Source organism: Oncorhynchus nerka, linkage group LG18, assembly GCF_034236695.1.
Source record: "Oncorhynchus nerka isolate Pitt River linkage group LG18, Oner_Uvic_2.0, whole genome shotgun sequence".
Classification (NCBI taxonomy): Eukaryota; Metazoa; Chordata; class Actinopteri; order Salmoniformes; family Salmonidae; genus Oncorhynchus; species Oncorhynchus nerka.
This window is the reverse complement of record NC_088413.1, coordinates 25348094-25362092: the sequence shown is the minus strand read 5'-3', so window position 1 is coordinate 25362092 and position 13999 is coordinate 25348094. Positions and strand designations below refer to the sequence as shown.

The window sequence follows — 13999 nt, the reverse complement described above, 5'->3', positions numbered from 1 at the left end:
TCCCAGAATGTAGGAGCGATCCCAGGGAATAGGAATGATCCCAGAGTGTAGGAGCGATCCCAGGGAATAGGAATGATCCCAGAATGTAGGAGCGATCCCAGGGAATAGGAATGATCCCAGAGTGTAGGAGCGATCCCAGGGAATAGGAATGATCCCAGAATGTAGGAGCGATCCCAGGGAATAGGAATGATCCCAGAGTGTAGGAGCGATCCCAGGGAATAGGAATGATCCCAGAGTGTAGGAGCGATCCCAGGGAATAGGAATGATCCCAGAGTGTAGGAGCGATCCCAGGGAATAGGAATGATCCCAGAATGTAGGAGCGATCCCAGGGAATAGGAATGATCCCAGAGTGTAGGAGCGATCCAGGGGATAGGAATGGTCCCAGAATGTAGGAGCGATCCCAGGGAATAGGAATGGTCCCAGAATGTAGTGAGCGATCCCAGGGAATAGGATTGATCCCAGAGTGTAGGAGCGATCCCAGGGAATAGGAATGATCCCAGAATGTAGGAGCGATCCCAGGGAATAGGAATGATCCCAGAGTGTAGGAGCGATCCCAGGGAATAGGAATGATCCCAGAGTGTAGGAGCGATCCCAGGGAATAGGAATGATCCCAGAGTGTAGGAGCGATCCCAGGGAATAGGAATGATCCCAAAGTGTAGGAGCGATCCCAGGGAATAGGAATGATCCCAGAGTGTAGGAGCGATCCCAGGGAATAGGAATGATCCCAGAGTGTAGGAGCGATCCCAGGGAATAGGAATGATCCCAGAGTGCAGGAGCGATCCCAGGGAATAGGAATGATCCCAGAGTGTAGGAGCGATCCCAGGGAATAGGAATGATCCCAGAATGTAGGAGCGATCCCAGGGAATAGGAATTATCCCAGAGTGTAGGAGCGATCCCAGGGAATAGGAATGATCCCAGAGTGTAGGAGCGATCCCAGGGAATAGGAATGATCCCAGAATGTAGGAGCGATCCCAGGGAATAGGAATGATCCCAGGGTGTAGGAGTGATTTCAGCTAACAGTGCAGGCACAGTGCACAAACATTTCTCAGTCTTATTAACTTGCCAGGTATGAGATGTTTACAGACTAGAGGGAGGGAGGAAGGGAGATCCAAGATAATTATCCACTAATAAAATCCAAACGAGTTGACAGAATTGGAAAATGATTCACTTGGACAAGCTGCCAGGTATGGGATGTTCGCTACTGACTGAGCAGACATGGCTATGGACCGTTCTGAATTTATGGGCCGGATGCATGCAAAAATGTGGCTATTTACATTGACTGGAAATAAATATAGATAGGCGTCATTTATTTTATCTTGGGCTGCGAATCGCTTTCTCCAGCTGGCTACACTGAGCTCTAACACCAAACATCATAGTTTCTAAAATCAAGTACTGCAAGACAGTGTTTCAAACTAATATATATATATATAGATAGATAGTATGGGCTGATATAGGCAAATAATGTTAGATAGTCGTATAATGGACCACATGAGAATTTCTGGTAACATATCCTCTATCTGCGGCAAAAGGGGGCACATTTTGATCTTGCCTTGGCTGCAGAATTGCTGGGACTTTGGTTGTTTGTCCCTTCCTAGACATAGTTTGACAAACCCAGTTTTAAATAATAATTTGCACGGGCATCATGTTGCACCAAGAGATCCATGGCCATTGAGAGGCCATAAGGAGAGTAAGCTTGTCCATGGTGGTCTGCGAACCCACGACCTTCCAGCTCGCAATCAAAATCCCAATGTTGCCATGTAACACTCTCGAGGTGAAAAACGGTTTGTCAATCTGTATATCTAAGGCTCTGGTCTGTCCTAGGAGTGGGGGGAAAGGTAGGCATGTTCTCAGCTATACTATGTTTCATTATTATTTTGGATAGAGGGAGGATCACTTTTTTCAAGCGTTCAGGGCAGGGTCAAGTGAAAATATATTTGGACTAAATTAGGGTCATCCATTTTAATTTCAGAGAGGTCTGATTTTCTCGATGTATCCCTTATTATGAATAACGTACGGTCCCTTACCTTGGCTGTCCTACGGGTGATACTTAACTGTTGTCCGTCTGTCATCTGCTTCCCATCTGTCCGTCTGTTACTCAGTTGTTGGTTGTTGTTTTCCATACTCAAAACACAGACCCCCTTTTTGAGAGAATTATTCATCATTTCATTTCATTCTTCTTCCCTCCTTTTTGTCATCATGGCCACACCACCAAACCAGGGAGGGATGTCGGATTGAGAATGTGCAAAAGAATATTAAATGCCGGAAGTATGCCTTCAACATGCTGCAGCTGATGGCATTCCCCAAGATCTACCGGCCGCCGGAGGGGACCTATGGGAAGGTTGACTCCTGAACCCAACCTATATGTAGGAAGTAAGATGGCTACGTCCTGATTCTCCACCCTCCACAGGGAGTGTGCATGTGCACACTTTGGGAGAAGTGTAGGGAAACAGGACACAGCCGGTGTAAAAAACAAACCATATGATTCCTGACGCAATCTAATCCAAGCAGTAAATATAGTAGCAATAGAAATAGTCTATAGCCATGCGCTGCAGGTCCAGATGTAAAAAATAAATGAAAGGTTGTAGGTGTTAATGATATTGGCCATGTTATGTAACGTTGCTGGGACACACTGTTTTGTCTGAGTTAAGTTTGTCCGTATTTCTTGTTCAGGCGTTCCTTTGTCATTTTCTTCTTCGCTGAGTCATCGTTTGTAATATCTGCGAAGCGTGTTGCTTGCCAATTGAGCATACTTTCTCATGCTCTGTTTATGAAATGCCTTTAAGGTTAGTCACATTGGCACATGTAAACACAGTAACTAATTTGCGTCAGACATGGCTTGAAGGAAGCCTTGAAAAGGTTCTATAAGTTCGCGAAAAAGCTGAACAGACTTTCACGTTTAGCTTGTTGTTCATGTTCCCTCAGGTCTCTTTTGTAGAAGGCTGTCTGTCCCTTAAGGAGCCTGAGAGAGCTTACTGTAAATATGATTTCATTCCATGAATATGTTCTCCTCTCATTCTCAATCATGGTTGCTTTTAAGACCACCTTGTATTTTTTGGTACAATAATAAACTCAATCGTAATGTGTCTCACAAAATGTGTTGAATTACTGCCATATCTATCACATGCTGTATATAACTTTACTTTTGTTTAAAAAATATTGTTTTCCTTTATTTTCCCTCCACAATCAGTCAATTGAAAACCAAACCATAACCCCTTTGTATCATAATATTTATCTTTATATCCTTTTTTATTCTGTTTTTATGCTTTATTCAAGGTCACTGCCTTGGATTCAAAAGCATCCAAGGCTCTTCCTGTATGTTAAATATCGTTGTTTGTGCTTTGCAATGTGTTGCATTCCTGTTTATTTAATTTAAATACATCTGATTAAATTGCTTGGGATGGATGTTAATATCTGTGTTCATCTTTTCATAATGTCTGTATCTTATTAGGGCAATGGATGTTGATCTCTCCGAGGCAGGAATGTCCAAAGAAGAACACACACGTGCGCACACACATTCTCGCCTCATTGTTTCCTAGTAGGGAACTGATCTACTGAGGTAGTTCCCTTTTTCACAATATTGGCTTCCAACCAGTTCAATGACTCTCCAGGGTTAGGAAGGGGTTTGTTACATTATCTCAGTCAGTTGCTAATATTACAAACCCTTATCTGAAATTCCAACACTGGGCTACAGTGGGCATTCCAGAGCCTGAGCAGCAGCTTCAGAAAACTAAAGAGCTCATGGGCAATTGGCTGGAAAATGGACTCCTGGTGTATCACTGACGAAGACATGGCGGAGGTCAAGAAGGAAGCGTTGGAGCGTCTGCGTCCGTACCTCTGTGAGAAGCTAGTGGCAGAACGCCACCTGGACTACCTCCGGTCCAGGAGGGTCCTTACGCGGGACGACGCCGAGGTCATCTGCTGCAGGGTGGGGAACAGCAAGAAGACCGGTAGGATGCTGGACTACTTAGCCGAGAACCCCAGGGGCCTCGACTACCTCGTGGAGTCCATATGCCGAGTGAGGACAAAGGACTTTGTCATCGGGAAGATCACCAGCGAAGTCGAGGTGGTGGAGATGGAGAGGAGAGAGGCGGCCATCTTGTCAGCAGCAGGTAGTTCTTCGCCGGTCTGTATATGCAAAGAGAGAACTCCCTTTGTGTCATTGCAGAGTGGCAGTAGTGAAGCACAGTCCATCCAAACCTCTCTGTCCAACTCCGAAGACAAGTGGGGTCAAAATGAAGCATCCTTTTCCTGGAGTGCCCTTCCTGAAGGAGTTAGTGTCTCTTCTCTACACAGTCTCCCAAAACCAGGAGAGCAGGGCGCCCCTTCATTGCCCCTTGAGGACTCCGAGCCCGGGACCTTAGTCTGAGAGCAGTGACCAGTTTCACACCATCCGTTCCTTTTCAACCCCCCCCCCCCCCCCTCTGTGATGGAGTAATAGAGAATGGGGTCAGTAAAGGGTTAGGTTTTATTGTGTCATAACTGTACGTCATCGAATGTTTTATTTTCCAGATCATAAAAGCGTACAGTGAAGCCACAAGACGGTGGTTTCTAACACGTTTGTTCTAGCAATAAAATGTTTTACTGAAAATGTTCTTTTATTGAAATGCAAAAAAAATCCTGTAGTTCTCCATCATGAAAAAAACAGAACTATTACAAAATGGATGCGTGCCAGAAAGTTGTACTGGAGAGCTTTAGTTTCATTTCGTCATCTGCCACAGTATCAGGAAATGGAGCATGGCACAGCTTCCTGTTTCTTTGAGGCACAGTCCCACTTCATGTCCCTATTTGAACTTCTGCCAGGCATCCATATTCTAGGAAATGATCAAATCAACATGTTTATGTTTTCTGGGATTTTATTTTGATTCAGGATGTGCAATTCTGACATACTGACAAGAACTCAAGGGAAACTAGTTAGTGACAATTAGTGACAGTGTGCATATGACATGGACGATGAAACAAAAACATGTAAAGCTCCAAATAGGCATTTCAATAAAATGTATTAATAAATATGACAAAAGTACAGATGTAAAAGTTATATTTGATTATATACAAAAATATAAACAGCTAGTTACAATTACACTTGAACTGAGAGGTAATATACATTTGGACACGAGCACTAGCTGTCACAATTTCTTCACATACTATCATGACCAAAGGTAGAATAACACACACATGACATTATTTGCTACGTTATTTATGAAAAACAATTTAAACACATATTTACAATATATTCAACTGACAGTTTGCCCTATTCTCTCCAAAAGGCGCTCCAGGTTGTAGAGGAATATTGTGGAGTTGGCAACTCTCTGTGCCTCACACGGTGAGCATCTGGAACTGTTCTGTAAATGCAGAAAAAAAGAGAAGCAATACATTTGGATGAAAGCAATATTCATTGGAAAGCAGAGTGACATTGTCATTCAAAATACTGTTGCTGCTAATCAAATGAATGCCAATCAAAAATGTATCGTTGTTGAACAATTGGAAGTATGGAGCGTCAGGACTTTTCACAACACATATTTGGGATAAACTTCAGAACTTATTTAAAGGTTGACTTACATATTGGTGTTCATGTTCTTCCAAATTCTTTTTCCGATGGTAGATGGATGTTTTTATTTCGTCATGGTAGTTATCTGTGACCGACATGTCCTCGAACAGGACAACCTCCAACTCCAATAAATAACAGTGCATGAACTTAAAGATGCAGTTGTCCTGGGGAAGAACAGAACCACAGGCTGTGTTACAGTATATACACAGACTATAAAACATTGATCTGGAAATCTATAAAAATATGCAAAAGCCGTGTGTTCTAATCATGGCATTACAAACAGGGGCGGACTGGGACCAGAAATCGGCCCTGGCATTTCTAACACACTGGACCCTTTTTTTCCATGACGCCCCACACCGCATTTTCAAAGGACCAATTTTTTTTATTTTTTATATTTATTGCATATTGCTACAAGAACTTACATTGTAGATGTCATCGTTGGTAGGAGCATACAAACAGGCATCTGATTTCTGACAAGAAAGAAAACCATTTGTATGAATTATTTTTTCTTATCCGTCAATGTCACACACGTTACTAGTCCTTTGAAAATTCCCCCTTTACCCTAATTTCACACCAAACACGCCATACCAGGACTACAGGATATTCATTAGCTGTAGTCTTACTTCTATGGTACTTTTCAAGTTTTTCAACTCCGACTGAAGCTCTTTAACGTCATCTATTGTCATCCCGTGTGTTTCAGCAGCACCAGCAATGGGCAAATGTGTGGTGGCACTCAGGCAGCTTTAATAGAAGAGGTACGGATGAATACAGGGATGATACACACCGTAACACACAACACAATGAACTAATGTGTCCTTAGTTTATTTTGTTATGATTGTGGTAATCTCTAAGGTATTTATAAGTCATATGGTTAAAAAAAATGTGTTGAAATGGCCAAATCAGGAGTCTGAAATAATACAGGTTGTGACTTTATAATCCTGGCTGTATCACAACTGGCCGTGATTGGGAGTGGTGGCGCACAATTGGCCCAGCGTCGTCCGTGTTAGTGTTTGGCCGGGGAAGGCCGTCATTGTAAATCAGAATTGGTTCTTAAAGCTGACTTGCTTAGTAAAATAAAGGTTAAATAAATACAACAACAATGTCAAAAAGGCATGTATGTATTCATATTTTTATTAGGGGTGCACAAATCAGCCCCTCAAGTTCCACTTGCTGGTTCTTGTTTCTCCCTGGTCCCTAATTGATTGTTGCACAGTACCAGTCAAAAGTTTGGACACACTTACTCATTCAAGGATTTCTTTGTTTTTACTATTTTCTACATTGTAGAATAATAGTGACGACATCAAACTATGAAATAACACATATGGAATCATGTAGTGACCAAAAAAGTGTTAAACAAATCAAAATATGTTACATTTGAGATTCTTCAAAGTAGCCACCCTTTGCCTTGATGACAGCTTTGCACACTCTTGGCATTCTATCAACCAGCTTCATGAGGTAGTCACCTGGAATGCATTTCAATTAACAGGTGTTCCTTGTTAAAAGTTCATTTGTGGAATTTCTTTCCTTCTTAATTAATGCGTTTGAGCCAATCAGTTGTGTTCTGACAAGGTAGGGGTGGTATACAGAAGATCCAAGTCCAAGTCCATATTATGGCAAAAACTGCTCAAATAAGAAAAATGATGGACTGTCGTTTCTCTTAAGACATGAAGGTCAGTCAATCTGGAAAATGTCAATAACTTTGAAAGTTTCTTCAAGTGAAGTCGCTAAAACCATCAAGCGCCAACATGAAACTGACTCTCACGAGGACCGCCACAGGAAAGGAAGACCCAGAGTTACCTCTGTAACAGACACATCTCAACATCAACTGTTCGGAGGAGACTGCGTGATTCAGGCCTTTATGGTCAAATTGCTGCAAAGAAACCACTATTTCTTAAATTTAACTAGGCAAGTCAGTTAAGAACAAATTCTTATTTACAATGACAGCCTACAGTGGAACAGTGGGTTATCTGCCTTATTCAGGGGCAGAACGACATTTTTACCTTGTCAGCTCAGGGATTCGATCCAACAACCTTTCGGTTACTGGCCCAACGCTCTAACCACTAGACTACCTACCGCCCCAAATCTAAAGGACACCAATGGAACCAAAATGTCAGATTTTTGGTTCCAAACGCTGTGTCTTTGTGAGACGCAAAGTAGGTGAACGGATGATCTCCGAATGTGTGATTCCCGCTGAGAATAATGGAGGAGGCAGTGTGATGGCGCTTTGCTGGTGACACTGTCTGTGATTTATTTAGAATTCAAGGCACACTTAACCAGCATGGCTACCACAGCATTCTGCAGCAATCATTTGTTTTTCAACAGGACAATGAACCAAAACACACCTCCAGGCTGTGTCAGGGCTATCTGAACAATAAGGAGAGTGATGAGTGCTGCATCAGATGACCTGGCCTCCACAATCACCTGACCTCAAACCAATTGAGATGGTTTGGGATGAGTTGGACCGCAGAGTGAAGGGATGCTCAGGATATGTGGGAACTCCTTCAAGACTGTTGAAAAAGCATTCCAGGTGAAGCTGGTTGAGAGAAATCGGCTTGTCACCAAAAGCACTCACAAACCTTTACAGATGCACAATCAAGAGCATCCTGTCGGGCTGTATCGCCGCCTGGTACGGCAACTGCTCCGCCCACAACCGTAAGGCTCTCCAAAGGGTAGTGAGGTCTGCACAACGCATCACCGGGACACCTACACCACCCGATGTCACAGGAAGGCCATAAAGGACAACAACCACCCGAGCCACTGCCTGTTCACCCCGCTATCATCCAGAAGGCGAGGTCAGTACAGGTGCAAGCAGGGACCGAGAGACTGAAAAACATCCTCTATCTCAATGCCATCTGACTGTTAAACAGCCACCACTAACATTGAGTGGCTGCTGCCAACATACTGACTCAAATCCAGCCACTTTAATAAATGGAAAAATTGATGTAAAAAAGTATCACTAGCCACTTTAAACAATGCCACTTAAATATTGTCTACATACCCTACATTACTCATCTCATATGTATATACTGTACTCGATACCATCTATTGCATCTTGCCTATGCCATTCTGTACCATCACTCATTCATATATCTTAATGTACATGTTATTCATTCCTTTACACTGGTGTGTATAAGGTAGTTGTGAAATTGTTAGGTTAGATTACTCGTTGGTTATTACTGCATTGTCGGAACTAGAAGCACAAGCATTTCGCTACACTCACATTAACATCTGTTAACCATGTGTATGTGACAAATAAAATTGGATTTGAATACCAATAGTCTGCAAAGCTAGGCAAATGGTGGCTACTTTGAAGAATCTAAAATACATATTGATTTGTTTTAACACTTTTTGGGTTAGTACATTATTCCATATGTGTTATTTCATAGTTTTTATGTCTTCAGTATTATTCTACAATGTAGAAAATAGTTCAAATTATGAAAAACAATTGAATGGTTGTGTCCAAACTTTTGCCTGCTACTGTATGTCATTGGATGACTGAAGGAATACCAAACTGTGGCCCTTGAGGACAGGAGTGGTGCACCCCGGCATGTATGTCATTGGATGACTGAAGGAATACCAAACTGTGGCCCTTGAGGACAGGAGTGGTGCACCCCGGCATGTATGTCATTGGATGACTGAAGGAATACCAAACTGTGGCCCTTGAGGACAGGAGTGGTGCACCCCGGCATGTATGTTTGAAGCATTCAAATTCCCCAATATATATTCTAATGGCTTGGAACCAAGTGTCAACCCCACTCTGGGCACCATAACAATACAGAGATTTCCCAGTGTGCAATAGTGATGTAATGAAGACATAACAACATTATTAGATTTACCCTCAAGGCAGTAAAATGAACGATGTCATCGCCCTGCTGTTTTAATAAATGAATCGTAATCTTAGCAATGCACTTGACTCGTGAAATTGTATAGATAAACCTCACGGCTTGGTGTCATACAATAACAGCTAGACTCCTGCCCATGCAAAGCTAAAGCTACATTTCAAGCGCTCTGTAAAAACACGTACATCAGAAATGTAATCAAACTGCAGCAAGCAAGGCTGCTGTGTGTGTTTCATAGGGTGATATACCTCAATATTATGAAGCCATTCCAGAGCTCAATGTTCAGACACTGGTGTTGATAGTAATGGAAACCCCAGAAGAGACACATCCATCGCACACTTTTCTAGAAACAATCACAAAAAAAGAAGACACACGGGAATGCCTTGTAGTTCAAAATCCACAGGAAGGTTTTTTTTCTAGCGCTGGTCAACGCCCAGAGCTAGATGTTTTCCCCACGCTGGATCACAGCCAAAACTATGTGAAAGTGAAAGTATTTTAACTATTGACAGCTTCTGGGAGAAAGTAACTTTTTTATACATTCATTGGAAAATAACAGAAGAACATACAGTTCTGGCATTTATCACTAAATATTCTTAATAAACCCGTTTTTAGCTGATAGATCTGAACGTTAACACAGAGCGAGCTTTCTTCTTGAATTTCTGAAATAGGTAACAATGTTTACTCCTTAGGGATAGCTTCTAAAGCCACAATGGTTATTGTAACTTTAAGAGTCAGATACTCTCCAGATCAAGGCAAAATAGCCCACTAGTTGTCTGATCTACAGACGTGTTACTTCAGCACCAATTGGTTTAAATGTCATTTACAGTTGATTGACCCATAAGTCAATTGTGTCCCGTGTGAGGACAACGTGTTTTCAATCTCTTTTTAACGTCAATGTCAGTAGGCTGGATGAGTCATCACAAGTCAACAATCTATTTCCAAACTCCTTTGATTGACCAAAGGCGTATGTCGGTTATAAACATAGTGGCAGTGTGCCACGCGTGGACTTTGTTTCATAAAGAAGCACTTCGATCCGATCATTTCACCGTGTGGCTGAATAACATGACAGAAGGCAATGTAAATAGAAGCCGTGGTTCAGGCTAAATACATTTAATCACCAGGCATATGCATTAGGCATACAATAAAACAAGTTTAGAAGTCAGACTGTCGCAGGAACTCCCTAGAACCTTTACTTTTTAGTGATAAACTTGTAGCCTGTCAAATATCCAATATTGTACCCGAACATAACATATACAATGTAGGCTAATGGTAGACAATTGGATATTTGTAAATTGCATACCTTTGTCCTGCGCTCCAATAAACGAATGCAAAAAAGGAGCACTGTCAAAAAACCTGTCATCAGCGTTGTTCGCTGCCCCCCGAGCAGTTAGGGCAAAAGCCAAGATCACATTTTAACATTATCCGAGAGTTATCCGTTTCATGTGTCGTAAATTCCAACCATGCGTTATTATGACAAGTATACCGATTAAAGAAACGTTTGGCTCATGTATTGCACGAGGACATAAACGCTGTGCCCTCGCCCTGAACACATGATGTGCGCAATGGCGCGCTCACCGGCGCTGGGTTTGCTGTAGCCTAAATGTTGCACCCACCCTCACACAATCGTCATACTCGCATGGAAGCCGGTGTTTGATGTCAATCCCCAACGTCTATGAATGACTATTTAATTCAAATTACCTCTAATACTGTAAATGTTTCATTGTAATCCAATTATACTTTGCAGTGAAAGAACGTCGAAAGAAAGGCTATATGAAATTCCAGGAGATTACACAAAGAATGTCTCAATTAATATTGTGTTTTAGTCCACCAGAACCTATTCTAAAACCCGGCTCAAGGAGAGTAAACATTTAGTACCCACTCATATACCACACCCGTGTTTGATGATGCCTATAATGGGTGATTGATGGCTGCACAATGCGAATAACATATTTCCCAAGTATTCCCACGCATAAGAGAGAGAAACATTTGATCGTATACAAACGTAACAAGGTTTTAAATTATGTTTAGTCAAACAATATCTGTTTGGGTATCATGCAGTCAATTTGCCTTCTAAAAATTATTTGTATTATGTTCCGGCCCACCGACCATCCGCTCAAGAAAAAAAATCGTCCCGCGGCTTAATCTAGTTGATGATCACTAGAGTAGGGTTTGACCATTGACTGGAGGTAGATGTCACAATTCTCTGTGACATCACAGTGTGGGATTAATTTTTTTTTTTAAAATAAATACCTTATTTACATAAGTATTCAGACCCTTTGCAATGAGACTCAAAATTGAGCTCAGGTGCAACCTGTTTCCATTGATCATCCTTGAGATTTTCTTCAACTTGATTGGCGTCCACCTGTGGTAAATTCAATTGATTGGAAATGATTTGGAAAGGCACACAGCTGTCTATCTATATAAATCAAATTGTATTTGTCACATGCGCTGAATACAACAGGTGTAGACCTTACAGTGAATGCTTACTTACAAGCCCTTGGAGGCCAAGCAGTTGTCATACCAGGCAGTGATGCAACCCGTCGGGATGCTCTTGATGGTGCTGCTGTAAAACATTTTGAGGTTCTGAGGACCCATGCAAAATCTTTTCAGTCTCCTGAGGGGAATAGGTTTTGTTGTGCCCGCTTCACAACTGTCTTGGTATGCTTGGACGATGTTAGTTTGTTGGTGATGGGGATGCCAAGGAACTTGAAGCTCTCAACCTGCTCCACTACAGCCCCGTCGATGATAATGGGGGCGTGCTCGGTCCTCCTTTTCCTGTAGTCCACAATCAACTCCTTTGTCTTGATGACGTTGAGGGAGAAGTTGTTGTCCTTGCAGCACACAGTCAGGTCTCTGACCCCCTCCCTATAGGCTGTCTCATCGTTGTCGGTGATCAGGTCTACCACTGTTGTGTTATCGGCACACTTAATGATGGTGTTGAAGTCATGCAGTCATGATTAAACAGTGAGTACAGGAGGGGACTGAGCACTCACAGCTGAGGAGCCCCTGTATTGAGGATCAGCGTGGTGGATGTGTTGTTACCTACCCTTACCACCTGGGGGCGGCCCGTCAGGAAGTCCAGGATCCAGTTGCAGAGGGAGGTGTTTAGTCCCCAGGTCCTTAGGTTAGTGATGAGCTTTGAGGGCACTATGGTGTTGGACGCTGAGCTGTAGTCAATGAATAGCATTTTTACATAGGTGTTCCTTTTGTCCATGTGTGAAAGGGCAGTGTGGAGTGCAATAGAGATTGCATCATCTGTGGATCTATAAGGTCCCACAGTTGACTGTGCATGTTATTAGAGCAAAAATCAAGCCATGAGGTCGAGAGAATTGTTTGTAGACCTCCGAGACAGAATTGTGTTGAGGTACAGATCTGGGGAAGGGTACCAAAACAAAATCCGTAGCTTTGAAGGTCCCCAACACAGTGGCCTCCATCATTCTTAAATGGAAGAAGTTTGGAACCACGAAGGGTCAATGGGCAGTGAGTGTCGGCATATTTACATGCATAATCTCACATTGACTGCTGATCAGAGAAATGACGATGCTGCTATTCTAGATGCTTTGGAGGACTATTTCAAGACCACAGAAAAACGTAATATATGAGAGATCCCTCTGTAGCTGCTGCAAACAGGATACAGATGAACAGTTTTATCACTCGATTGCTGGAGAGAGCCACCGTGGTCTGAGGGACGAGATGAGAGAGTGGCTGTCACGGATCCCCCCCGGTACTGCTGCTCATTCCATTCACCAGCTCCGGAGGTCTACCTCACCACTGAACTGGACTCATTACCACCAACCCCAGACTGTCTTGTCTCATTACACACACCTGGTTCCCATTCCCCCTGATTAGTATGCAATATATGTGCCCTCTGTTCCCCATTGTCCTTGTCGGTTATTGTTACCATGTCCGTTGGTCCTGTGAGTACCTGTGCTGTTGTATCGGCTTCCATGCTACGTGTTGTTGTGTACTTGTTTTACGGGTCTCGTCCCGTGTATTATTTAGAGGTTTACACCTCGCTCTTTTCTTTGGGTGGAGAGAATAAAACCCCCTATTACGTATTCCTGCGCCTGTCTCCAATCATTAGACAACTGTGACAGCAGCTCGTGTTAGACATTGCGAGTGAAGGAACAAGACGCCGATTTCTACAATAACGGGATCTTTAGTCTACCAGAGGCTATAGGAAATATGAAGTGTAGCTGAGGTTACTGAGAAACATGAGGACGATAGATGGAATACAAGTGGATACAGTGAATGCAACAGAGAGACAGCAGAGGTACAAACCACAGGAGAGTGCACCCATGAGAGGTCAGGTGACATTACATGACAAAAAGAGAGTGATGCAAGTAAGAATGGCTTAGGGTGCTGCCTAACGCAACAGGGACAGCCTGTGGAGTTTGTTTTGTGAGCATTGACGCCAACGGATCAAAAATAGACAAGGAATGTTTAAGTATTGTATTTCATCAGTATCTCTATGGCAGAGAGTTAATAACAGCTGAGACAGATCATGAACAGTTGTCACTCCTCTGTGCCCCTAAGCGTCTCCAAGGTATGTTAATGCAGCTGCAAAAACTACAACGTGGGTGTCATCTACAAGCCTGGGCCGGAAATGTATATC

The 13999-nt window shown here is 42.7% G+C and overlaps 3 protein-coding genes across 3 annotated transcripts in view; 2 read left to right on the top strand and 1 right to left on the bottom strand.

Annotated features, from left to right (window-relative positions):
* Positions 1 to 3408, top strand: part of LOC115145578 (type II inositol 3,4-bisphosphate 4-phosphatase-like) — a 406180-nt gene extending 402772 nt beyond the window's left edge. Inside the window, exon 26 of the mRNA XM_065003896.1 lies at positions 2218 to 3408. Within this exon, the coding sequence (XP_064859968.1) occupies positions 2218 to 2350 (133 nt within the window). The 3' untranslated portion in view covers positions 2351 to 3408. The remainder of the gene's footprint in view (positions 1 to 2217) is intronic.
* Positions 3409 to 3496: 88 nt separating this feature from the next.
* Positions 3497 to 4828, top strand: LOC115145579 (B-cell lymphoma/leukemia 10-like). The gene has a single exon (XM_065003902.1). It carries the CDS (start codon positions 3758 to 3760, stop codon positions 4364 to 4366), a length of 609 nt encoding a protein of 202 aa, XP_064859974.1. The 5' UTR covers positions 3497 to 3757; the 3' UTR covers positions 4367 to 4828.
* A 7-nt stretch (positions 4829 to 4835) lies between these two features.
* Positions 4836 to 10968, bottom strand: LOC115145580 (interleukin-15-like). The gene is made up of 6 exons (XM_029687071.2): positions 10685 to 10968; positions 9633 to 9727; positions 6169 to 6286; positions 5968 to 6015; positions 5557 to 5709; positions 4836 to 5339 (listed from the first exon to the last, which is right to left on the bottom strand). Exons 1-6 carry the CDS (start codon positions 10742 to 10744, stop codon positions 5232 to 5234), a joined length of 582 nt encoding a protein of 193 aa, XP_029542931.1. The 5' UTR covers positions 10745 to 10968; the 3' UTR covers positions 4836 to 5231.
* Positions 10969 to 13999: the final 3031 nt, after the last annotated feature.